The following is a 26,120-nucleotide window of genomic DNA, read 5'->3' as shown; positions in this document are numbered from 1 at the left end:
CTGCAGGTCCTCCAAATGGCAGTATTCTCTAAGCTACATCCTCAACCCTCCTCCTTCACATACATTATGTGCTCTTCCCTACTGATATCAGTCACTGAGTATCAAATGAGAATGAAGTAGGCAGCTTGAAAGACAGAACACTCTCAATAAATATTATCATCACACTGCATTCTACTTTTCTGACACCTCTGTTTGGTCACAAGCTCTCTGAGGGTTTAGTATAGTATCTTGAGTTCCTAGTGCACTGCCTAAGACATAGGACGCATTTCATAAATATTTGCTGAATGAATGCAGGAGTGAACTGCCATGTTGGTTTATAAGTCAATCTCTGACATGGGGTACCTAGGTGGCTCAGTCGGTTGAGCGTCCGACTCTTGATTTGGGCCCAGGTATGATCCCAGGGTCGTGGGATTGAGACCTGTGTTGGGCTCCGCATTGAGTGTGGAGCTTGCTTAACATTCTTTCTTTCTCTCTCCCTCTGCCCCTCTCCCTTGCTCGCATGCTCTCTCTCTCTCTCTAAAAATAAAAGAATATATAAAATAAAAATGGAAAAAATTTTTGAAAAGTCAATCTCTGGCAGACTGAATTTGAAAGTCTCCCTGACCGGGGGCGCCTGGGTGGCGTAGTCGGTTAAGCGTCCGACTTCAGCCAGGTCACGATCTCGCGGTCTGTGAGTTCGAGCCCCGCATCAGGCTCTGGGCTGATGGCTCAGAGCCTGGAGCCTGTTTCCGATTCTGCGTCTCCCTCTCTCTCTGCCCCTCCCCCGTTCATGCTCTGTCTCTCTCTGTCCCAAAAATGAAAGTCTCCCTGACCGGACCACTGTTAAGTGACATAATTCTGAGATCCTAAACCTGCAAAAGGAAGAAGTGAACCAAGAAGCAGGGGGCAAGAAGAAAGAAGATAAGGCGACCACAAGGCCAAATCAACCTGGCTTCTTCCCCTTCCCCCAACTACATGATCAGACTGATTTAATAAAGAAGGATCCCCTTTCGACGTCTGGGTGAGTGGTATGAAACAGAAGGAAATCTCATTGCTCCTTTACACAACCTCCTAAGCAAGACACTTCTACAAATTAACTAAGTGGTTTCTATGGAGAGAATTTGAAGAACTATAGATTTTACCTGTCAACATACATTGTACTTCTCATCCACAGTAATCCACACTCCCTTTCTTAGACACCTCTGGTTCCATCCTAGACTAAGATCAAGACATCAGGAGCACCTCCTACTTAGAGATTCAGAGACTCCACTGTAATGAACATACTCCCTATAACCCTAAGTGAGAGAGCATTACAAACAAATGTATCAAGTTAGGTCTATTTTAGAAGGCATAAAAAGAAGCACTTCACTTACTGATAGGCAAAATGTGGCAGAGGGTACGGGAGGAAAGGTCTGTGAGCCATAGCAAAGACATACTGCACCAGGTCAAAAAGGAGGTACCGACTGGGCCTACAAAAAGAAAATTCATAGTTCTTCAAATTATTTGCTCCTTACAAACTTTCTTCCTAAATTTAACAAAATAACATTTTCTCAGTGAAAGAGGAAACACATAGGCACTGCAGTAAATACAGATTAGTACAAAGAAAAATCAACCATAATCCCAAAGTTAGTATGTTTATATATCCTTACTTCTCATCCCCTTACATACACACGATTTTATTTTTATAAATGTAAGACTGCACAGGCATCCTATTCTGTAATGTCTTTTTCATTTAACATTATCATGGTCACTTTTCTGTGTCTCTCAATATTCTAGTGTATGTTTAATGACTGCATATATTGCAATGCGTGTAGTTGTAACTATTCGATAAATTCCCTGGTTGAGGGATATGTAAGCTATTAAAAATATTTTTTCTCTATAAGATAATGCCTTAATGAACATTCCTGCAGTAAACATTTGTACTTATTCAGAATTATGTATTTGTAATATATTCTAGAGGTGGAACTGGCTCAAAATATGCTTGGAAATCTTAAGGCTTTTACTGATACTTCCAAACTGCCTTCCAGAAAGGTCATATTAATTTGCATAAGATGCTACTAGCCCCCTTACCAACAATGAGGTTAGTCATAAAAAATAGGCAAACAAAACTTTGCCGATCTGCAAGGTAAGAAAAGTACCTCAACCTTTTAATTTGTGTTAACTTTCACTCTAGAGATTAAGTTTTTTTCTATAGGTTTGGCTACTTACGCTTCTTTCTTTTCTCTCTTTCCTCCTAAAGTCCCGTCTATAAAGAATAATTTGTAAGAATTCTTTATATTTTAATGACATAGTTGGAAATATTTTTTACTGTTTGTATTTTGCTTTGTAATGTTTTGTGGCATACATGAGTTTAAACATTTCACTTAAGCAAAAGTTCTGATTTATGATTTGCCTTTATAGTTAGAAAATCCCTCTACTGTCACCAGTGGCATAAATTTCCACATATTTTTTTGTAATGCTCTTGGGGTTCTTTAATCTATAATTTTGTGGATAACGTATTTTTATATTGATATAAGGAAAAGATGTAACAATGTTTATTGACTGATCTACCCTTTCCCCATATTCTGAAATGTCACCCTATCACATACTATATTCTTACATATATTTGAGATGGCTTCTGGACCTTCTATTCTATTCCACAAATCTGAATAGTTTTGTACTGGTACAACCTAGCTTTAATAATTATTACTGTTTATAATATATTTCAGTATCTCTTCACCCATTTTCCTAGTCCCCTTTGCCTCAAAAAGCCTGTGAGAGCTGAGAGCTGAATTCACACAATTCAGTGAGAAACTCAACATTCTGACATTTTAGCAAACAAAAACAAAAACAAAAAACATGAAAATGTCAGCTAGGGGAACATCAGACCAAGCCCTCAAACAGCTTCCTTCGAGTACCAGAAGGACGTGTAAGCATCACTGCTCAGCACGCATGCTATGCCAAAAACCAATCTGTAATCTTTACAACAACAGGCAATACTGGTATCATGGGTAAATTAATTACACGTAATGTACTTGCTCTTGTCCCCCAGCCACCTCTCCACTATACTAGCGCAGCAAAGTCCCTCCTCTGGTTCAAGCGAGTATCTGCCTTCTTTGTGCCTGAACCACCAGCAAGATGGAGTTGCAGAGAAAATAACAGCTGGGTTACCTGGCTTCACCTATGTTTCTGATCACTAACTTCAAATGGAAGACTCAGTTCTGCTTTGCAACCCTGCCATGCTCTCCTAAGAGGTGTTTGTCCATTCTACCAGAGAATACCTCCTATCTTCAACTCGGTCCTCAAATTTTCCACAGACCTCTCTCACCCACCCCATCCTGCCTTTTAGCCGATGATCTCACCCACCATTTGTCTTTTCATCATTTTCTTAATGGTGCCTTCTGAAGTACAAAAGTTTCCCATTTTGGTGCAGTCTAACATCAATTTTTCCTTTCACAAAGTATGCTTTTGATACCACATCTAAAAAATCTCTGCCTAACCCAAGGTCTAGAACATTATTTTTCTTCCAAAAGTTTTTTAGTTTTAACTCTTACATTTAGGTCTCTGATATATTTTGAGCTCATGTTTTCATGTATTTTGTGAAATTAAGGGCCTATGTTCATCCCTTGGCATGTGGATTTCCCAGGACCACCTGCTGAAGAAAAGACCATCCTTTCCCCACTGAAGTGTCATGACAGTTCTGTTAAAAATCAACCATCCATAAACACAAAGGCTGATTTCTAGACTATCTAGACTATTGATTCAGTTTAGTTAGAATAGAATATTCTTATGCCAGCATCACACTGTCTGGATAACTCTGGTTTGAGAGTTAAGTTCTGAAATTAGGAAACCTAAGTGCTCCAACTTTATTCTTCTTTGTCAAAATGGTTTTGGCTGTTGTGGATCTTTGCATTTCCATATTAATTTAGAATTACTTTGTCAATTTCTGGAAAAAAAAAAAAAAAAACCCTGCTGGAATTTGGATAGGACTGGCTTGAGTAGAGAGATCAATTTGGGGAAAGTTTCCATGTTAACAATATTGGCTCTTCCAGTCCATGAACATAAGATGTCTTTCCATTCATTTAACTCCTCTTTAATTTCCCTCAGCAATGTTTTGTAATTTTCTGGATGCTGGTCTTATATTTGTTAAATTTATACCTAAATACTTTATTCTTTTGACGTTACTGTGAATACAATTATTTTCTTAGTTTTATTTTCAGATCATTTATTTGCAAATATATGGAAACTGAGTTTTATATCTGATCCTGTACCTTGTGACCTCACTGAATTTGTGAATTAGTGCTCCCAGTTTTATGTGTATTATCAATAGGTACCTAATGAATGAATGACAGAATGGACCAACATCATAAAATTAATAACTATGAAAAAACTAGGAGCAAAATTTAAGGTCTTATGCCTTTTTGCATTAGCCTCAAAGTGTCTGAGAAATAAGCAAAGTTTTCCTCTGCGTTGACGAGACAAAAAGAGAAATGCAGACACGTATCCAGTTTCACACACACAAAAAAATGCCTGCGTTTCCATGTGTGCCAAACAACTATGACGTAATGCATCCCAACCAATGACCGTACTGGAGGGGGCTGGGGAGCGGTAAAGAGGAAACTGGTTAACTCATCACAGAGCTATTTCTACAGAGTAGGAAGCAAAGTCTGTAAAGCCATTTCTGTTCTCTTCTCTAGAATCCTAGTCTAAGTACCTCTTGACTAGAGCCCGATGGCTTGAGTCTAGTGATGTATGGGCTCTGCGCTGAACACACTTTGTGACTAATTCTCCTAGAGTATGTAACTAATTGCACTGAACTAGGGAACTCAAAGAGAGGCCTAGCCTGCAGCCACTAGATTCAGAAATACGATACAATCATTTGCACTGACAAAAATTTTACTAAATGAAATCTATAATAATAGTGAAACGTAACAATGTATGAATTCACAATCCTGGGAATGTATACTATGCCTCCTGGCTTAGAGAGAAACGTGTCTTTTCTCTGGAAACAAATACTTCCTAGGAATTAAAGTTATCACTTAATTGTTGAATCAGATCTCCACCTTTCATGGAACATCAGGTGTCATTAGCTTGCTTCACTGAATGACAGGGTTCTGGGCCAATTATTAAGTGGATTTGGTACTTTTTGGTTTGGCGGACTGAGTCTTAATTTTTTAGTCTTAGTTAAGCCAGAAAAAAGGTCCTAAACCCAGCTGTGACAAAATTTAATAAAATCAGGTAAGTTATACAGTTTAACTGTTTCCTATCTGTCCTAAGTGCAAAGACAGCATACCATAAATGATCAGTCTTGTGCAGCACTAACAACTGTATCGTAAACCAGGCCATTTCCAACCTTTGGGGGACATTGCAACACTCTATCAAAAGCAATTTGATTTTGCAACTGCACTTACTCCCTAAAAGTGTTCTGTTTGTGTTTCTGAATTTATAGTAACAGCCTTTATTAAAAACATCACTGGAGTAGTACAAAACCATCCTTGGTAATCACTGGACTAAGTATATGTAATATACTAGGGCAATTGGTGCTCAGACTTTGGTTGACAGAAAAATCACTTATTAAATCCGATTCCGTGGTTCACTCAAATCCTGATGCAACAGAACCATTCAGGAAATCCTGACAGTGGTAGCTTTTGGACAGCTCTTTGAGACACAATGGCCTCAGGGCTAAGGGAATAAAATTTCTGGAATAAAAATAGTTGAACAAAGATACTAAAAATGCAACAAATACATCTGTTAGTGGTAGGTTTAGATCTTATTGTTCCTGTAAATCATTAAAATTCATTCATTTTAACAGGTAGTTTAAAGTCAAACTCTAGCCACCTACCCAACAAAGGCAAAAGATTTCCCTCTGGCATCTGGATCCTTAATGGCATTAACAATTCCTTTTGATACATCTACAACCTATAAGAAATTGTAACACATGTTTAAGCAATCCTTGAAAGAGAGAAACAGAGAGATGGGAGAGGGAGGGAGGGGGGAAAGAAGGGAGGGAGGTCAGAAAACAGGCCACAACAATCACAACCAAAAAAAAAAAAAAAGATAAAATGGCATTGTCTGTTTCCAGAAAGCCCCTTAAAGAACCCACTCCTCAAAAGCTCAAATGATCTGCACATTGGAAGGTTCACCTATATATTTTTTCTAGTCAGAGCACATTCACGCTCAGGCGGCTGTCGAGGCCGTCTGATTTGACTTTGCCTACCATCTCTGCAATCTCACACCTTACCACTCGTTCCTCTAACGCTGTTACCATGCTATCACAAACAAGTAGGCTGAATCCCATGGAACTGCCAACATTCTACCATTTTGCCTTTCCAAAATAATACTTTTATATGGTTTCAGATCCCATGGTTTTCAACTGGGGGCGATTTAGGCTCCCAGGGGACCTTGGCAAATGCCTGGAGACATTTTTAGTTGTCACAACGGGGGAGGTAGTGCTACTGCCATCTGGTGGGTAGGAATGCTGCTAACCATTCTACAACAGCCCCTCTGACAAACGATTATCTGGCCCAAACTGTCAATAGTGCCAGATGAGAAACCCTGATTCAACATAATATGGAACCCAACACGCTCTCTCCTCTGGGCCCCTGTACATGCTGTTCCCTCTGCATGAAATGTTCTTCCCCAACCCCCTCTCATATGACTTGCAGCTAGTCATCTTTAAGACCTCACCATTGGGGCGCCTGGGTGGCGCAGTCGGTTAAGTGTCCGACTTCAGCCAGGTCACGATCTCACGGTCTGTGAGTTCGAGCCCCGCGTCAGGCTCTGGGCTGATGGCTCGGAGCCTGGAGCCTGTTTCCGATTCTGTGTCTCCCTCTCTCTCTGCCCCTCCCCCGTTCATGCTCTGTCTCTCTCTGTCCCCCCCCAAAAAATAAATAAAGGTTGAAAAAAAAAATTTAAAAAAAAAAAAAAAAAAAAAAAAAAAGACCTCACCATAGATGTCATTTCCTCTGGGAGGCTGTGCCTGACCCTCAAGTCTGGATTAGGTGTCCCTCTCTGCTGTAATTATATAAATCCTCTCCCTATCATAGCACTTACCACATTGCACGGCAACTGCTTTGCTAGCCTACCCTTCCAGCCTGGGGATAGCAATGTGTGTCTAGTTCATACCTCTATATGCCCAGTGACAGGTACAGCGTGCCTAGTACACTCAACGTATTTTCTTAAATGAGCAAACAAGTGAACACACAGAGAATACATGTAGCTCTTAAGTAAACTGAGAGGCAAGCAGTTGATGCAAGCTGAAAAGAAGAATGATGGAGTTACAGGATTAAGATAAAACCAGAATACTATGACCTGACTCTGAATCCAGCCAAAGCCCCTCCACCCAGGGTACTTACATAGACTGGTTGTTTCACTGTCTTCTTGCCCAAGGAAATAAGAGGTACACCACCAAACCAACGGATATCTGGCAGAAGAATGAGAAGTATTCTTAGAAGGCCTAAGGTCCTGGAAGACCCCCCCCAAACTCCAGGTGTTCCAGGTTAGCATAATCACTTTGCATAACTGAAGTAATGGAATAGATGTAGCTGACTTTGAGAGAGCTAGTCGGCAGTCACTTGTTTTTCAGATAACAAAGATGGAAAGTAAAAAAGCCAAATCTTTAAGAACATGGACAGCAAGGGAAAGTGGTCAAATGGCTTGGCCACTTGATGCATGGCCACTCCCAAGACTGGAGTCTAAACTGCACCCCATACTAAGGAGGCACATAGGAATCAATAGATCAGCGGCACAACATAGGAAACCCAGAAAAAGACCCTGGGTTTTTAGTATGGGAATTTAGTAAATGATGAATGCATTACCACAAATATGTGAGAAATAGAAAGATTATTTATACTACATGGTGCTGAGACAATTACTCTACTAATTGGGGAAAAAGAAAGGGAGGGAGAAAAGCCTCATCTCTGACCATAAACCAAAGTAGATTAAATGTAAAGATAAAAAAAAAACCTTATAAAAAATTTTAAGGTAGACATTATTTATAAGAGCATCAAAAAGAATACAACACTCAAGAATAAACTTAATCAAGTTGGCTAAAGACTTGCACGCTGAATACTAGAAAACACTGCTGAAAGAAATTAGTAAGTCACAAACAAATAGAAACACATCTCACGTGGAAGACAATACTGTTAAGATATCAAACTACCCACAGAATCTACAGAGCTAATGCAGTCCCTGTCAAAATCCCAATGGTGTATTCTGCAAAGTACACAAAACTACACCTTAAAATTCATATGGAATCTTCAGAGACCCCAAATAGCCAAAACTATCTTTTTGTTTTGGTATTTTTTTTTTAATGAAATTTATTGTCAAATTGGTTTCCATACAACACCCAGCGCTCATCCCAAAAGGTGTCCTCCTCAATGTCCATCACCCACTTTCCCCTCCCTCTCACCCTCCATCAACCCTCAGCTTATTCTCAGTTTTTAAGAGTCTCTTATGGTTTGGCTCCCTCCCTTTTTTTTTTTCCCCTTCCCCACCCCCATGGTCTTCTGTTAAGTTTCTCAGGATCCACATAATAATAAAAACATATGGTACCTGTCTTTCTCTGCCTGACTTATTTCACTTAGCGTTAACACTCTCCAGTTCCATCCACGTTGATACAAATGGCCAGATTTCATTCTTTCTTATTGCCAAGTAGTATTCCATTGGACAACTTCTTTATCCATTCATCAGTTGATGGACATTTAGGCTCTTTCCATAATTTGGCGATTGTTGAAAGTGCTGCTATAAACATTGGGCTACAAGTGCCCCTATGCATCAGCACTCCTGTATCCCTTGGGTAAATTGCTAGCAGTGCTATTGCCGGGCCATAGGATAGATCTATTTTTAATTTTTTGAGGAACCTCCACACTGTTATCCAGAGCAGCTGCACCAGTTTGCATTCCCACCACAGTGCAAGAGGGTTCCTGTTTCTCCACATCCTCTCCAGCATCTATATTCTCCTGATTTGTTCATTTTAGCCACTCTGACCGGCATGAGGTGGTATCTCAGTGTGGTTTTGATTTGTATTTCCCTGATGAGGAATAATGTTGAGCATCTTTTCATGTTACTGTTTAGTCAAAACTATCTTGAGAAAAAAAAGTTGGAGGTCTCATATCTCTTGATTTCAAAACTTACTACAAAGCTATAGTTATCAGAGATCAAAACAGTGGCATAAAGATAGACATATAAACCAGTGGAATAGAACAGATACAAATAACCTTTATATGTATGGTCAAATGAATTTTTTGGACATGGAACCAAAACCGTTCAACAGGGAAATGACAGCGTTTTCAACAAATGATGCTGGGAGAACTGAATATCCACATATAAAAGAATGAAGTTGGATCCTTACCTTCCATCATACACAAAAATGAACTCAAGATGGATCAAAGACTTAAACATAAGAGCTAAAACTACAAAATCCCTAAGGAAATATGGGAGAAAGCTTCATGACACTGGACTCAGCAATGATTTCTTGACTATGATACTAAAACATAGGCAACAAAGGAAAAGCAAATAAACTGGACTACATCAAAATTAAAAGCTTCTGTGCACTGAAGGACAGAGTGAAAAGGCAGCCTGCAGAGTGGGAGAAAATATTTTTAAGTCATATATCTGGTAAGGTATTACTACCCAGAATATATAAAGATCTCTTATGATTCAACCATAACAAAAAACAACCCAATTGAAAAATAAGCAAAGGATATGAACAGACGTTTTTCCAAATAAGATACACAAATGGCTAACACATGAAAAAAAAAAAAAAGTTCAACATCACTAATCATTGCAGAAATGCAAATCAAAATCATGAGCTATTACCTTACCCTCATTAGGATGGCTACTAACCAAAAAACAGAAAATAAAGTGCTGGTGAGGATACAGAAAAATTCACACCCTGGGCTCTGCACTGTTGGTGAAAGTGTAAACTGGAAAAACCACTATGGAAAATAGTATGTAACTCCTCAAAAAATTAAAAATAGAACTACCATATGATCCAACAATTCTACTTCCGGTATATCCCCCAAAGAACTGAAAGCAGGGTCTCAAAGAGAGATTTGTATATCTGTGTTAATAGCAGCATTATTCACAATAGCCAAAAGGTGGAAGCAACCTAAGCGTCCACTGACAGATGAACGGATAAGCAAAATGTGGTGTGTGTATACGGTGGAATATTACTCAGCCTTAAAAAGGAAAGAAAATCCACTGGGCACCTGGGTGGCTCAATTGGTTAACGGTCCAACTCTTGGTTTCGGCTCCGGTCATGGTCTCATGGTTCCTGAGTTCGAGTACCACATCCAGCTCTGCACTGACAGCACAGAGCCTGCTTGGGACTCTGTCTCTCCCTCACTCTGCCCTTCCCCCACTTGCGCATGCGTGTGCTCTCTCTCTCTCTCTCTCTTTCACACATACACACAAATAAACATTTTTAAAAAAAGGAAGGAAACATAATAAATGAGGACATTATACTAAATGAAATTAACCAATGACAAAAAATGGTGTGTGATTCCACATATACGAGATACCTAGAGCAGTCAAATTCAGAGGGGCAGAAAGCAGAATGGTGCTTGCCAGGGGCTGGGGGAAGGAGGGAACAGGAAGGTGTTTACTGGACAGAGTTTCAGTTCTACAAGAAGAAAGGAGCTGCACAGAATAGCTGCAGCGTGAATACACACTAACAGTACTGAACTGTACACTTAGAAGTCAGCTCAGGCAGCCATCACAAAATACCATAACGGGCTGGCTTAAACAAGAGAAATGTATCTCCTTGCAGCTCTGGAGGCTGCAAAGTCCAGGATCAAGGTGTCAACTGATTTGGCTCCTGGTGAGAACTGTCTTCCTGGCTTGCAGTCAGCCAGCTATGTTCACCCTCAGCCTTTCCTCAGTGCACATGTGCAGGGAGAGAGCTCCTCTTCTCTTAAGGCCACCAAGGACCCCACCCTTATTTCTTTATTTAACATTAATTACCTCCTAAAAAGCCCTATCTCCAAATACAATCACATTAGAAGTTAGTGCTTCAAGAAGAATCTGGGGAGAGGAGGGAAGACAAGGACATAATTCAGTCCAAAGCAAATGGTAAATTTTATATGTGTATTTTACCACAATTTTTTAAATTGGAAATTAAGGCAGAATGTGAAACGACATGAGCAATCAGGAGGAAAAAACACACAAAAACACATGATAAAAATATCTAAATTGGACAAATGAACTGTGGTCCATCCATACAATTGAATATTATATTGAATATTATTTAGCCATAAAAAGAAATAAGCTCTCAGCCATGAAAAGACATGAAGGAAACTCTTTTTAATATTTTATATTTTGAGTGAGTGAGAGAGAGACAGACAGAATGTGAGCGGGGGAGCAGCAGAGAGGGAGAGAGAAAACCGAAGTAGGCTCCAGGCTCTGAGCTGTCAGCACAGAGCCTGATGCAGGGCTTGAACTCACGAATCCTGAGATCCTGACCTGAGCGAAAGTCAGATGTTTACCTGACTGAGCCACCCAGGCACACCCTGAACACAGATTTTTTAAGGCAATGAAATTATTCTCTATGATACTCTAAGGGTAGATGTTATCATACATTTGTCAAAATACACAGAATGTACAACATAAAGAATGAATCCTAATGTAAATTATGGACTTGAGTTAATAATAATGTATCAATATTGGCTCATCAATTGTAACAAACATACTATACACTAATGCCAAATGTTAATAATAGAGAAAAGTGTGGGGAAAGACTGAGGGATTAAAGAATATATGGGAACCTGTGCTTTCCACTCAACTTTTCTGCAGACCTAAAACTACTCGAAAGAAAATCAAATGGGGCGGGGCGCCTGGGTGGCTCAGTCAGTTGAGCATCTGACTTCATTCAGTTCACGTCATGATCTCACGGCTTCTGAGTTCCAGTTCCACGTGGGGCTCTGTGTTGACAGCTCAGAGCCTGCAGTCTGCTTCAGATTCTGTGTCCCTCTCTCTCTTTGCCCCTCCCTCACTCATGCTCTGTCTCTCTCTCTCTCTCTCAAGAATAAATAAAACATTAAAAAAATAATAATAAATAAAGTCTATTTAATTTTAAAATAACTCAAGTAAACATGCCAACAAAAAAACTGCAGCAAATATAACCAAAGATGTGTACCCTTAATATACAAAGAGTCTAGACAAATTAGTAAGAAAAACACCTCTCAAAAAAAGCCAAACATACATGGACAAAGGACAAAGAAAACTGAAAGAAATAATATAAATAGCTAATGAGGAGAAATAGAAAGCTAATGATAAAACTGTACCTCACTAACCATCCTACTACTACCTAGGAGAGGCAGAATCGTCTCCTAATATATAAGTGAATAAAATGACAGGTACCTGGTAATTTGATAGAATCAGAAACTAAAGCTGGGTTCTTATCACAGACTTCAAAAATATATTCTCCCCCCAAGGGTGCCTGGGTGGCTCAACTGGTTAAGCAACTGACTCTTGATTTGGCCCAGGTCATGATCTCACGGTTTGTGAATCTGAGTCCCACACTGGGCTCTGTGCTGACAGCATGGAGCCTGCTTGGGGTTCTCTCTCTCTCTCCCTCTCTCTCTCTCTCTCTCTCTCTCTCTCTCTCCCTCTCTGTCTGCCCCTCCCCCGCTCACACACGTGCTCTCTCTCCCTCTCTCTCAAAATAAATAATAAATAAAAAAATGTATTCTCCCCTGCCACTCCTGAAAATGTACAGGGAAATCATTTTTTTCCTGTAGAATCTCAAAACCTCATCACTTAGTCAAGGAGACTGATTTCCTTTGCCTAGACAAGTCTAATTATTAAACAAACAAAAACCCTGAGAGTAAGCATAACATGATGCCCAGCTCATGAAAGCAGTTTACATACCAACTACTTCCAGTTTACCAATGGCCAAATTAATATTTATTAATCCCTAATCCCATTCCACAGAAATGGCTATTTACAAGGAAGACCTATTACACGCACCTGACAAAATATGACGCTACCTCTCTGTCTTTCAGATCAACATCTAAGTGACTTGACTGAATGTGGACTAATGTGAGAAAGTAGTTAGGAAACAGGGGCTTCATAGGAAAAATAAGTAAGGCCAACATTTAAGCAGGTACTGTGGGCCAGGTGCTGTGACAGGGGCTACTGCATTCCAGTACAAGCCAGTCCTGAGGCAGACATTATCATCTCCATTGCAACAGATAAGGAAGCTGCCTCTTGTGGGCTTGCCACCCTCACAGAACTCCCACGACCTTTCTGTGAATCTAAGGTGCTCTTTTGACAGGCTGTAACGAAGATCACACTAGGCAAATAGGACCTCTGGGGAGAAAAAAAAGCAACTGGGGGAGAGAAAATACACCTTAGTCTGTCAAATCAGAGAACACTGTTAGCTTATGCTTCACCTCAACCTGGTTAACTCGTATCCTCTTTTCTATGACTAGGACAGAACACAAGCATACATACTTGCAAAATGATTGAGGAATCTATCTTCTCTTCCAAAGATGTCCGACGGCTTTATGATAATGGCTTCCGGAAAGGCATCTCTCACTTCCTTCTCTCCAACAGCCTAAACAAGCAACGAAACAAAGCAGAGTTCTGAGAGGAGAGAACAAAGCTCGAATTCCTTCTACTATTAGGACGTTACTGGTATTTCAAAGGTCAGTTTCTGCAGATTACGGTATGATTCATAAAGGTCAGTTACCCAGAATTTTTGTTTTTAAATAATACACAAAAATGCCCTGCCTCATATGGCTCTTGTTGGGTTCCTTCCCGTATTTATTCTAGGGAAGCTTAGGCCGAAGAAGAAAGGAGAAAAATCAGAGTAGAACTTTTCTAGCTTCCATTTTTCTTTCTACTTACAGGTCCTCTAGTTTGTGTCAACAATCTAGCAGCCTGCCAGAGAAAGGATAGCATGGTGGGAGGCCACGATATGGAAGTGGCAGCACACATACATACCCAGAGGAGTCGGGGAGGGGCCAGGAACCTCCCGAACCTCAACACCCTTGCCTATCATCTATCTCCTCCTAGACAAGGCCTCTTTCAATGCAGGTATCAGCACCGAGTCCAGCCTTCCTCTCCACCTGCATGACTCCTGTGAGTGACCTATATGTCCAGGTAGGCTTGAACCTCTCAGCTTCTTGAGCCTCTCAATTCCAATGACCTCCTCTTCTCTCCACTTCTGCCCCTCTCAACTCGTTCAGGCCACAGTCCATATCAACAACTACAAGTGCCTGTCTTCTGAAACACTAAATGAAGACATCCTGCTCTCAGATGGCAACCTCCCATACCTCCAGGTGCTTCATTCATCTCTTCCTGAGATATCTGGTCTTCACCTGAATTCTCAGGCGTTCTAGCCCTCTGATGCTGCTTTCCTACTCATCAAGCCCTCCTAACCTGCCTCAGATTAGATTCCATGGCCCAACTTTTTAATCACTCTCTTACCAATATTGTAAATTACCTTGTCCCTTTGTCTTGACTCCACCCACCAGGCAAAATCCCAATTCTGAAAGAACCCTGTTAGCCTCCTTTGAGCCATGCACTCCTCCTGCCTTCAGAGATGGAGGAAAATAAATCATAATCGGACAACTCAATAAAAATAAAACCACCCCAATTTGATTAAAAAATGGGAAGAAGATCTGAATAGACATTTTTCCAAAGAAGACATACAGATGGCCAACATGTATAAAAAGGTGCCCAGAATCACTAATCATCAGGGAAATACAAATCAAAACCACAAATAGGTATCGCCTCACACCTATTAGCATGGTGACTATCAAAAAGACAAGAAATAACAAATGTTAGTGAGGATGTGGAGAAAAGGGGGCCCTTGTGCACTATTGGTGGGAATGTAAATTGGTGCAGCCACCGTGGAAAACAGCACGGGGGTTCCTCAAAAATTAAAAAATACAACTACCATATGATCCAGTGATGCCACTTCTGCTAATATGTCCAAAGGAAATGAAAATACTAAGTTGAAAAAATATCTGCATCCCCATGTTTACTGCAGCATTATTTACAACAGCCAAGACATGGAAGCAACCCAAGTGTCCATCGGGGGATGATGGATGAAAAAAATGTGATACACACACACACACACAGAGAATATTTTACTCAGCCATTAAAAAAGGAAACCTACGCCTGGGTGGCGCAGTCGGTTAAGCGTCCGGCTTCAGCCAGGTCACGATCTCGCCGTCCGTGAGTTCGAGCCCCGCGTCGGGCTCTGGGCTGATGGCTCGGAGCCTGGAGCCTGTTTCCGATTCTGTGTCTCCCTCTCTCTCTGCCCCTCCCCCGTTCATGCTCTGTCTCTCTCTGTCCCAAAAATAAATAAACGTTGAAAAAAAAAAAATTATAAAAAAAAAAAAAAAAAGGAAACCTTGCCATTTGCAACAATATGGATGGACCCTGAGGACATCATGCTAAGCAAAATAGAGAAAGACAAATACCATATGATCTCACTTATACATGGAATAAAAAAAACCAAAAAACAAACAAAAAGCCACCAAACTCTTAGATACAAAGAACAGATGGCCAGAGGCAGGGGATGAGGGTGGGTGAAATGAGTGAAGGTACAAGGTATAAGTGAAAGGAACAAACTTGGGAGTTACAAAATAAATAAGTCTCGGGATGTAACATAAAGCATGGCAACTATAGGTAAGGAAAATACTATTTCAAAGTGGCTAATCAAAGAGTAGATCTTAAAAGTTCTCATCTTGAGATAAAAAATCTTTGAATATGTGTGGTGATGTTAACCAGACTTATTGTGGAGATCATCTCTCAATATATACTTATGTCGAATCATTATGTTATATGCCCAAAAGTAATGTATGTTAATGACACCTGAATTTTAAAAAATCATAAACTGGTACCACTATACACTCATGTCACCCATTTTAACTGCATCTTCAACATTTCCCACAAGTAGTGCTTTCTTCTAATTAGGTATTCTCTCATGACAGTTTCAAACACTCTCTATCCTATTCAGATTCCTCCTTTACTTTTTTCTTCCTTCCAGTAACCAACTTCACCTTCTAATTCAAAGAAAATACAGCAGCAGACAAAAACCACCTCAAGTTCCCACCACAAAACCTACAATTCTCCTCCTTTCTTACCACACAGGGAAATGGCCCTGCCTCCCATGCTCCAGGGCTCACTTGCCCTTCCTCAGGAACCTGCCCAATTGACTCTCTCCTTTATCCTCAGTCTCTTAACCAGAACCTTCTCACCAGCACTTAAACAATGTCAAGGCCTTGAAAGAAAGGAAGAAAGAAAGAAAGAAAGAAAGAAAGAAAGAAAGAAAGAAAGAAAGAAAGAAGAAAAGAAAAGAAAAGAAAAGAAAAGAAAAGAAAAGAAAAGAAAAGAAGACAAAGATTCCCAACTCCACATGCTCCTCCAGCTGCCTGCCTCCCTCCATCCTCTTACCAAACCACTTACACATGCTGCCTGCCCTTCCAATCCCCACTGCCTCGGCTCCTGCTCATTCTCTGCTCACCTGTGCTCTGGATTCTGCCCTAACACCTGCGCCCAAACCATTCTTGGTCAGATCACAGATGACTTCCATGTCCGCAGATCCAAGGTGACTTTCTAGTTCTCACCTCCCTTAGCTTCTCAATGGCGTTCGTAAGCAACTACTCTCTCCTTGCGATGGTCTTCCCTTGGCTTCCATGACCTTGTACTCTCCTGGTTTCCCCACCTCACCACATCTACTCCTTCTCAGTCTTTTTACTTGTTTGGGTTTTTACAGGTGTCTCCTTGTCTACCAGAGCACACTAATCATTGGTACTCCTCTGGGCCCCATCCAAAGTTCTCTCAATCTATGCTTCCTCACTAGGCAATCTTATTCCCAAACATTGCTTCAATTAACTGGTTTTGTATCTCCAAACCAGACCTCATTTCTGAGCTCTAGGATCATAAACCCCATTCACCATTGTGACTTGGATGACTGACACATACCTGAAATGCGACCTGAGTACAAAACTAGATCATCCGCTTCCTTCTCTGTAAATATTCTATCTCAATCTTTGCTGCACAGTGGAACTCTCTAGGGAGACTTAAAAAATACCAAATGCCCAAGGTCTATCCCCAGAGATTCTATTTTCATTGGCCAGGGTGAAGCCTGGGCATCAGGATTTTTCAAAATTTCCTCAGTGATTCTAATGAGCAGCTACAACTAAGAACCACTGTCCAAAAGCCTTGTCCTTCTCAAGTGTTTCTCACCTTATTCAACAGCACCACCATCTGTCCAGTGGTGTAAGCTACAGGGCTGGGCATCTTGGAGTCTTCTCTCTCCCCCACCACTGACTCCAACCCCAGCCCCTGCCCTTCCAAATAACCATGGATTCAGAGGATTCTGTGAATGCCAGGGGAGAGGCAGGCACAGAGTACACACACCCATTCCCCTTCATCCATGCAGTATGAAAATGGTGAGGCTCAGATGTGCTGCTAGCAGCTCTGTTTCTTACAGAAACAGAGCTTACACAAAAAGAAAGAGGTGAAAGAATCACAGAGAAACAAAGCTGAAACCCTGATGTACCTTGGCACCAATGTGGCTAAGCTTCCCTATCCCAATTGCTGGATTTTTCAGAAACACGGGGCCTTTAACATTGGGTTTTCGGATGCTAGCAATTAAATGCACCTGACTGATAGATGTCCTCTCTCCCCCATTATATGCTCTTATGGCACAGTTCGCTCTTATGGCACAGCTCTCTACTTTGCAACACCAGGCACAACTGGAGTTATTTTCCTCAGTGGACTAGAAATGAGATATGGACTAAGACCAAGTCCATTTTATTCACTACTGTATGCCTACCGCCTAATTCAATATGCAGCATGCAGTAGGTACTTAATAAATAATTTGTTCAATAAAAAAAATGCAGTGGGTCAAAAAGCTGGAGCCATTGTCAAAGAACTCTGAGAACAGGTAATAATGCTCTTTCTCTGAAGCCCCTTACCATAGTTCCCTGCAAACAGAGGGCACTTAACCAAATTGTCAGAACACAACACACACATATCACACACGTCAATCTAGTTCTGGATACAGAGAATCAGAAGCCCCTTTTAATTCTGGAAATGTCAGTGAGAAACCCTTCTCACTTAACTCATGTTTCAAAGGGGCCAAGAAACTCTGGCTCTGTGAACCACTTCCCAGGTCAACTTGTCATTACCTTATTTCTCAGATATCTAGAAGAGCTTTTAATATCAGCATTCAGATGTGAAACATGAATGAATTTTTCAACTCCAGCTTCCTTGGACACTTGAGCAATTGCTTGGGGAATCTTCACAAAAACATCCTCAAAATCAAAGTTTCTGAAAGAAAGAAAGAAAAAAGGAGGATCAGTTAAGAACACTTGACTCAGGATTTCAAAGTTTTCTGTGATAAACTGGTTTTCCATACTATTGCTGGAATTCATAACAGTTAAACTTTTATTATTTATTTATTTTTAATTTGTGTGTGTGTGTGTGAGAGAGAGAGAGAGAGAGACAGAGAGAGAGACAGAGAGAATGAGTGAGGGAAGGGCAGAAGGAGGGAGAGTGGGGGGGGAAGAGGGAGATGGGGAGAGAAAGGGAGGGAGGAAGGTAGGGAGGGAGGGGGGGGGGAGGGAGGGAGGGAGGGAGGGAGGGAGGGAGGGAGGGAGAGGGAGAGAGAGAGAGAATATGAATCTCAAACAGACTCCATACCTAGCATGGAACCCAACATGGGGCTAGATCCCATGACCCTAAGATCATGGCCTGAGCTGAAATCAGGAATCAGACATTCAACCAACTGAGCCATCCAGGCACCCTCATAATAGTTAAATGTTTAAATGGCAATGATTTAACCCAAAATCAAAATATATATGTAGGAAAAAATATATATATGTATATAGTATATATGTGTGTATTTTTTTTAACTTTACTGCTCACTGTCATTACTGTACATAATTTAAACCTCACCATAAGTTATAAATCAGCACACATAATATTCTCTGTCCTCAAGGAATCCCAAGGCTGAGACCCTTTAAGGGTATCTGGCTGCAGTGGTTGGGTAGGGAGGCGGGAAGTGTTGGGAGCTAAAAAGGAACCACTTCTTATGCTTGGGCCTTCTTATCCTTTTCCCTTGGGGGAAAAAAAAAGAAACTAAAAAATCAGTCACCAATTTAATACAATAACATTAACATTACATAATAAGATTAATACTTACTCTGTACAAGGCACTGCTATAAGTCACTACAGGAGATATAAAGTCAAAAAAGACCCTGTAAGTAATCAAAGAACTTAAAAATATGTGCTAAGGCAGACATAGATAATCAAACTTAATAAATATTAAGAAAATGGTGTGAACAAAGTGTTGCGGAACTGTGAGATTAAAACACTATTTGTTGATGAACAACCCACACAAAAGGTAAAAAGAACTGTTCAAACCAATATTCATGTTATCTTCAACAGTGTGAACAGATCTAGGACACTGTTTACACAAGAAAAACCAATGTTCAGTTTGACGAACAGCAGGATAGGCAAAATCCTCCTACCTAATCCATCCCAGCTGGACAAATCCAAACACAGCATCGGTAATTCATGAGGAACCGGTGGTTCCGTCAAGTTGATGACACCAACCATACTAACACAATCTCTATTAGCTTTTTTATGGGTAACATATCACATTGCTTACATACCAGACTTACCGCCGACTAAACCTCTTGAAAGGGTGTTATTGGGTATATAAACGGGTGTTCAATATTAATGCTTAATGATGGACTAATAAAAAATGTGACAACTACAATGCCTGACAGTAGAAGGTACCCAGTGAATGTCTACTGAAACTTAAGTCATCACATGCAAAGAAAAAACAAGAGACATCCAGATGGCTAACAGACACATGAAAAAATGCTCAACCTTGCTCATCATCAGGGAAATACAAATCAAAACCATAATTACTGCCTCATCCCTGTCAGATGGCTAACATTAACAACTCAGGAAACAACAGATGTTGGCGACGATGTGGAGAAAGGGGCACCCTCTTACACTGCAAGTGGGAATGCAAAGTGGCCACTCTGGAAAACAGTATAGAGGTTCCTCAAAAAATTAAAAATAGAATTAGCCTACGACCCAGCAACTCACTACAAAGTATTTATCCAAAGGATACAAAAATGCTGATTCAAAGGGGCACATGCACCCCAATGTTTATAGCAACACTATCAACAACAGCCAAATTCAGAAAGAGCTCATGTGTCCATCAACTGATGAATAAAGAGGGTGTGTGCGTGTGTGTACACACACACACACACACACACACACACACACACACACAAAATGGAATATTACTTGGCAATCAAAAACAATGAAATCTTGCCATTTGCAGCAACGTGGATGAAACTGGAGTATATATTATGCTAAATGAAATAAATCAGTCAGAGAAAAATAAATATTGTATGATTTCACTCATATGTGGAATTTAAGAAATAAAACAAATGAACATACGGGAAGAGAAGAAAAAATAAGATAAAAACAGAGAGGGAGATAAACTGTAAAAGACTCTTAAATACAGAGAACAAACTGAGGGTGGCTGGAGGGGAGGCGGTGTGGGGGATGGACTAAATGGATGAAGGACATTAAGAAGGGCACTTGTCGGGATGAGCACTGGGTGTTGCATGGAAGTGATGAATCACTAAATTCTGCCCCTGAAACCAATACTACACTGTATGTTAACTAACTTGAATTTGAATTTTAAAAAAGAAAAGAAAAAGAAAAATCAAGCCAAAGACTTACTTGGTTTCCCATTCTCGCCCAACAAGATTAATGACCACATTGCTGTGCTTCACTGCTCTTCGGATAGAATCTTTGTCCTTGCCATTCCATTCCTAGAAAAACAGTAGCCGGTCAGATGAAAACATAAGGGGTCCCCCCTGGCACGTTTCAAAATAGGCCATCTGATATAGTGAGAATTTAGTACCATTTTATATAGGCTCCATTTATTACAACAAAAACGGTCATGAGGTCTGAACTCCTTGCTGATTCTCTAGCTCTCCTGGAGACAAATAGGTCAAAGAACATCTATTTCATTCAGGTAATGAAATGACAGAATTAGAAAAGACAATATTCATTTCTAGTGGGGCATATCCATTTTTGGCCACCCAACTGTCCCCAGCAAGTTTGTAAGGGATTCTAGTTACCAAATCTCCCTTCCTGAAACACAGCCAAAGACCAAGGATTATTTGGGAGGAAAATGGACTTTCCCTTTTGGTGGCAACCAGTTACAGACTAAAGACAGGAGGACTATCTCCTAAAGGCTAATGTTAAAATGGGAGCCTTCGTGACTATTTTCTTATTTCTTTTTAACTCTTTCCTCTTCACAATCCCAGATCTAGTCATTTCTACTTCAAAGACATGTCAAGCACACTCGGGGAGGTGTGACCTGCCCCAAAGTGCAGGCTGAGCCCATGGCAGATTTTGGTGTAGAACTAAAGTTCTGAGTGATTCAGACTATAGTCAGACCGACGATTCGGGTCCAAAATAACCCCTAGCAAAGGTACAGCATTTTCTACTTTAAAATGAAATTGGATTTTTTAAGCATTTGAATGGGAAATAATAAGCAGTAAGAAGTTTCTTAGGGTCAAATGCTAAGGTGTACGTAAGAGTGAGTGGGGAGGGAGGTGAGGGGGGAAGTGAGCAGGAGGGGGTGCACTAACATCCCTGTGCAATTTAGAAAAGAGAGCCATGGCTACCGAAATCCGATTCCAGAGCAAAAGATGAAGCTCTCAGAAGGAGGAACTAGTTATAAGCGAAGAAGTGTGTGTGTTTGGGGGGGCGGGGGACAAGAGAAGTGTAGATTAATAGCTGTGGAGTCAGACAGGAATGCAAATTCCATTTGCCTTTTTATAAACTGTACAAATTCTCCAACCTCCATGTAAAATTTGAAAATAAAAAATAAAAAATTTGAAAATACAACCTACCTCATATGTTTGCTATGAAGATTATGTAAAAGAGACATAAAATCTGTTGCACAGTGTGTGACATACCCAACAAAAACAGCAGTACTACACATACTAGAGCTGAAACTTTTTTAGCAAAGATGGCACAGGGAGAAGAAAAAGAATCCAAGAAGATTCACAGTGGAAGAGATTGGTGCATAACTGCATGAAAGGCCCAAGAGGGATGCCTGGAGAGAAAGAACTAAACGGAAACCAAATTCCCAGGGATGAGGCCCAGGGAGCACACTCAGGTTAGCAAACCAAGTGGCCATTAAGACAGAAGTTTCCAATGGAGACCAAAGCAGGGAAATCAGGGCTCCACACCCAGTATGGTCCATCCTTCTCAAAAATAAACAGTGAAGTCTCCCCTGTTTTACCTTTCCTGTACTTCCCCTTTTGTAAACATTATTACATTCAAAGTTATATGTTTAGTCTCCATACTCTCTTTTAAGACTGAGAGCTCCCTGTGGTCTTACTCATCAAAGCTTAAATACCTGTGGTAAAAATGGAATATACATCATATGGTTCAATTCCAATGACTCTGCATGTGTAAGCCAGTCAAAGTGTTCACCTATTATTTGCGAAATACTTTAACTCTGAGGACTGACAAGGCGACCCATAATCTCAAGTCACAAAGAAACAGGAGAAAAGCTAAGCTCCTGTAACTGTAATACCATGAAGATTAAGATTTTAGAAAAGAAAAACACTTTATAGAAACAAGAAATTTCCAATATAGTATTATACTTAGCTTGTGAACTTTCAGTAAAGAATAAATGAAAAGCTATTAAAAGTAAAAATGTAAGAGAGATCACAAATACTCTGAATGAATGTATCCGAGATCTTAAGGATGTTTACCAAATATTCTTTAAGAGGGGAAAGTGGATTTTGAGAAACTTAACAGAAGACCATGGGGGAGGGGAAGGGGAAAAAAAAGAGAGAGGGAGGGAGGCAAACCATAAGAGACTCTCAAATACTGAGAACTGAGGACAATAAATTATATTAATTAAAAAAAAAAGAGGGGAAAGTGTGTAAATGGAAGAGCTCAACTCCATACAGGATGATAAACACAGGAAAATTTAGGCAGAAGAATAGGAGAGGAAGCATCCAGAGTGTTTCTCAATAGGATAACTATAGACATTGGGGCAACAGAGCTCTTTGTGGAAAGGGACTGCCTTGGGCACTGTATGCTACTTAGCATCCCTGGTCCCTAGCTAATAAATCAGTATGATCACCAGTCATTGTGGCAACCATAAAGGCCCACACATTTCTAATCACAGCATTGAAGGGTCTCCCCTACCCTGTATCCCCTGCCTCGCCCCATAGGCAACCACTGGCCCAAAGAAAGAACCTTCAGATTAAAGAGTAACAACAGGGAAGGCACAGCAAGCAGTGTTCTAAGCTAAGTCTGTGCCAAGGAAGCGAGTCATAAAACACCGTATGTGTGATTTTCAGTCTACGGAAGCACTGTCCAACAGAAATATAACATAAGGCACATAGGCAATTCTGAATTTTCTACTCTCACATTTATTGTTATTTATTTATTTATTTATTTTTTAGAGAGAGAGAGAGAGAGAGAGAGAGAGAGAGAGAGTGAGAGAGAGAGAGAGAGAGAGAGAGAGAGAATAGCTTAAGCAGGCTCCATGCCCAGCACAGGGGCCCGATGCGGGGCTCTATCTCACGACCTGGAAATCATGACCTGAGCCGAAATCAAGAGTTGAACGATTAACCAATTGAGCCACCCAGATACCTCTCCACTAGTCACATCTAAAACAGTAAAATGAGGAGCGCCTGGGTGGCTCAGTTGGTTAAGCATCCAACTTTGGCTCAGGTCACGATCTCATGGTCTGTGAGTTTGAGGCCCACATTGGGCTCTATGCTGACAGCTCAGAGCCTGGAGAGTGCTTTGGATTCTGTGTGTGTGTCTCTTTCTCTCTATGCCTCTCCTCCACTCACACTCTGTCTCTGTCTCTCTCTCTCTCTCCCTTTCAAAAGTAAATCAACATTAAAATTTCTTTTTTTTTAACTTTAGGGGCACCTGGCTGGCTCAGTTGCCTAAGCATCCAACTCTTGGTTTCAGTTCGGGTCATGATCTCATGGTTCAGTTCGTGGGTTCGAGCCCCACATCAGGCTCTGCGCGGACAGCTCAGAGCCTGCTTGGGATTCTCTCACTCCCTCTCTCTGCCTCTCCCCCCAAGCACACACATGTTCTCTCTCTCTGTCTCTCTGTCTCTCTCTCTCAAAATAAATAAATAAATATTTTAAAAACTTTTTTCTTAAAGAGTAAAATGAAACAGGCGAAATTCATTTTAATAATATACTTTATTTAACCAAATATACCGCTTATATTATTTTAATATTTAGTAAGTATAAAAAATTATTCATGACTTATATTATTTTCTTTGTACTATGTCGTTGAAATTTGATTGTATTTTATACTTACATCACATCTGAATTAAGATTGGCCACATTTCAAGTGTTCAGTGGCCACATGTGGCTAATGGCTACCATACTGGATGGCAGGGGCCTAGAGCAGGGATCAGCAAATTATGACCCATGGGCAAATCTAGCCTATAGTCTAACTTTGTAAATAAATTTTATTAGAACACAGCCACTCCCATTCATTTATATTTTATCTATGGCTACTTTCAGGCAAAAGGGGAGAGCTGAGTAATCATGACAAAGACCCTATGACCTACAAAGGCTAAAATATTTACCAACTGGCTTTTTACAGAAAATGACATTTGCCAACTGCTAGATAAGAGTTTATAAGAATGAGGTAAATGGAGGATGCCCTTGGTTCATTCTGAGATGAAACTGCTGCTTTATTATACTGCCTCTCTCTCCTAAAAATGACCTCAGTACTTTACATCAGTCAACTCCAGTAATCAGCAATCAGTCACACAGACTCTTACCAGAAAGATAATCTGACCTAGGTCACCCATGGGACGAAGGTGCATGGTGTCATATGCTTCACACCGATAGGGTATGATCACCTGTGACCCCATACGTCCTAAAAAAGAACGGGTTGAAACAAGGATCAATACTAACATAATATGAATACTTTATACAACAGTGAGTTGGCAAATATTTAAATTACAGCATGACAAGTAAATGGAAATCATGTTTCACAAAAACATATTTTGCCCTGCTAGAGATGCCATAACTTTTCAGAGACCCCATTCCTGTTTCAACATCCTACAGAGGAAGAGTGATAATGCTTCCTAACATACAGCAGATCAAAATTACATAAATCCAAGATACAAGTAATTTGTAACACTGTTAAATTGAAAAGAAACATGGTTCATGGTTTTCATTAGGCAACCCTAATAAGTGGCACTGAGCATACTGAACTCAAGGAACTATACTTACCAAGGTGGTTGACAACATATCGGCCCAAGAATCCCGTTGCTCCAAACACAGTGGCCACAACCCCACTGACTGAAGAACGCCCACCTTTCCCATGAGGTATGAGTGAATGATGAAGCTGGCGATGAGGAGGGCCATGAAACACAGCTACGGCTCTCGCAGTAATAGAAGAACCTTAAAGAAAACCCCAGAGTATAAAAAAGTGGCAAACGTTAATATAAAAGTGAGTATGAATAACCTCTTTTCCTAGAAACTTGTAACATTATTTTGCTATCAGTACTTCCAAATACTTAAGTTTAAAATGAACTTTTAAACCAAAAGTTATAATGTAAGTGCCTACAGCAATAATAAACACAAACAGCTGCAACAAAAAATCCATACGTCATAAGGAAATATATAAAAATTAGAAAGTACAGTTGATCCTTGAACAACATGGGTTTTAACTGCATGGGTCCACTTATATGAGGATTTTTTTTGATAAATATAGCACAGTACTATAAATGTATTTTCCCTTCCTTATGATTTTCTTTAATAGCATTTTCTTTTCTCTTGCTTACTTTATTGTAAAAACACGACATATAATACATATACATAAAACATACAAAATATGGTAATCAGTTCTTTACGTTACCAGTGAGGCTTCTGGTAAACAGTAGGCTATTGGTGATTAAGTTCGGGAGGAGTCAAAAGTTATACATGAATTTTTTACTGCATGGGGAGGGAGGGGGTCAGTGCCCCTAACTACTGCATTGTTCAAAGGTCAACTATAAACTCCCTGCCCTATGGGATACAATATACAATATATTGTGATACAATATTTAAGTCACATTAAAAAAATTAAACAGTTAAAAATTAAGAGAG

At 40.2% G+C, this 26,120-nt stretch overlaps 1 protein-coding gene across 1 annotated transcript in view; it reads right to left on the bottom strand.

Moving 5' to 3' along the window:
• Positions 1 to 26,120, bottom strand: part of NDUFA9 (NADH:ubiquinone oxidoreductase subunit A9) — a 37,413-nt gene that overhangs the window by 4,681 nt on the left and 6,612 nt on the right. Inside the window, exons 2-9 of the mRNA XM_043564191.1 lie at positions 25,263 to 25,433; positions 24,806 to 24,903; positions 20,692 to 20,783; positions 18,111 to 18,252; positions 13,414 to 13,516; positions 7,314 to 7,381; positions 5,801 to 5,877; positions 1,353 to 1,448 (exon numbers count right to left, since the gene is read on the bottom strand). Of these exons, the coding sequence (XP_043420126.1) occupies positions 1,353 to 1,448; positions 5,801 to 5,877; positions 7,314 to 7,381; positions 13,414 to 13,516; positions 18,111 to 18,252; positions 20,692 to 20,783; positions 24,806 to 24,903; positions 25,263 to 25,433 (847 nt within the window). The remainder of the gene's footprint in view (positions 1 to 1,352; positions 1,449 to 5,800; positions 5,878 to 7,313; positions 7,382 to 13,413; positions 13,517 to 18,110; positions 18,253 to 20,691; positions 20,784 to 24,805; positions 24,904 to 25,262; positions 25,434 to 26,120) is intronic.

Source organism: Prionailurus bengalensis, chromosome B4, assembly GCF_016509475.1.
Source record: "Prionailurus bengalensis isolate Pbe53 chromosome B4, Fcat_Pben_1.1_paternal_pri, whole genome shotgun sequence".
Classification (NCBI taxonomy): domain Eukaryota; kingdom Metazoa; phylum Chordata; class Mammalia; order Carnivora; family Felidae; genus Prionailurus; species Prionailurus bengalensis.
This window is presented reverse-complemented; position numbering and strand designations above follow the sequence as displayed.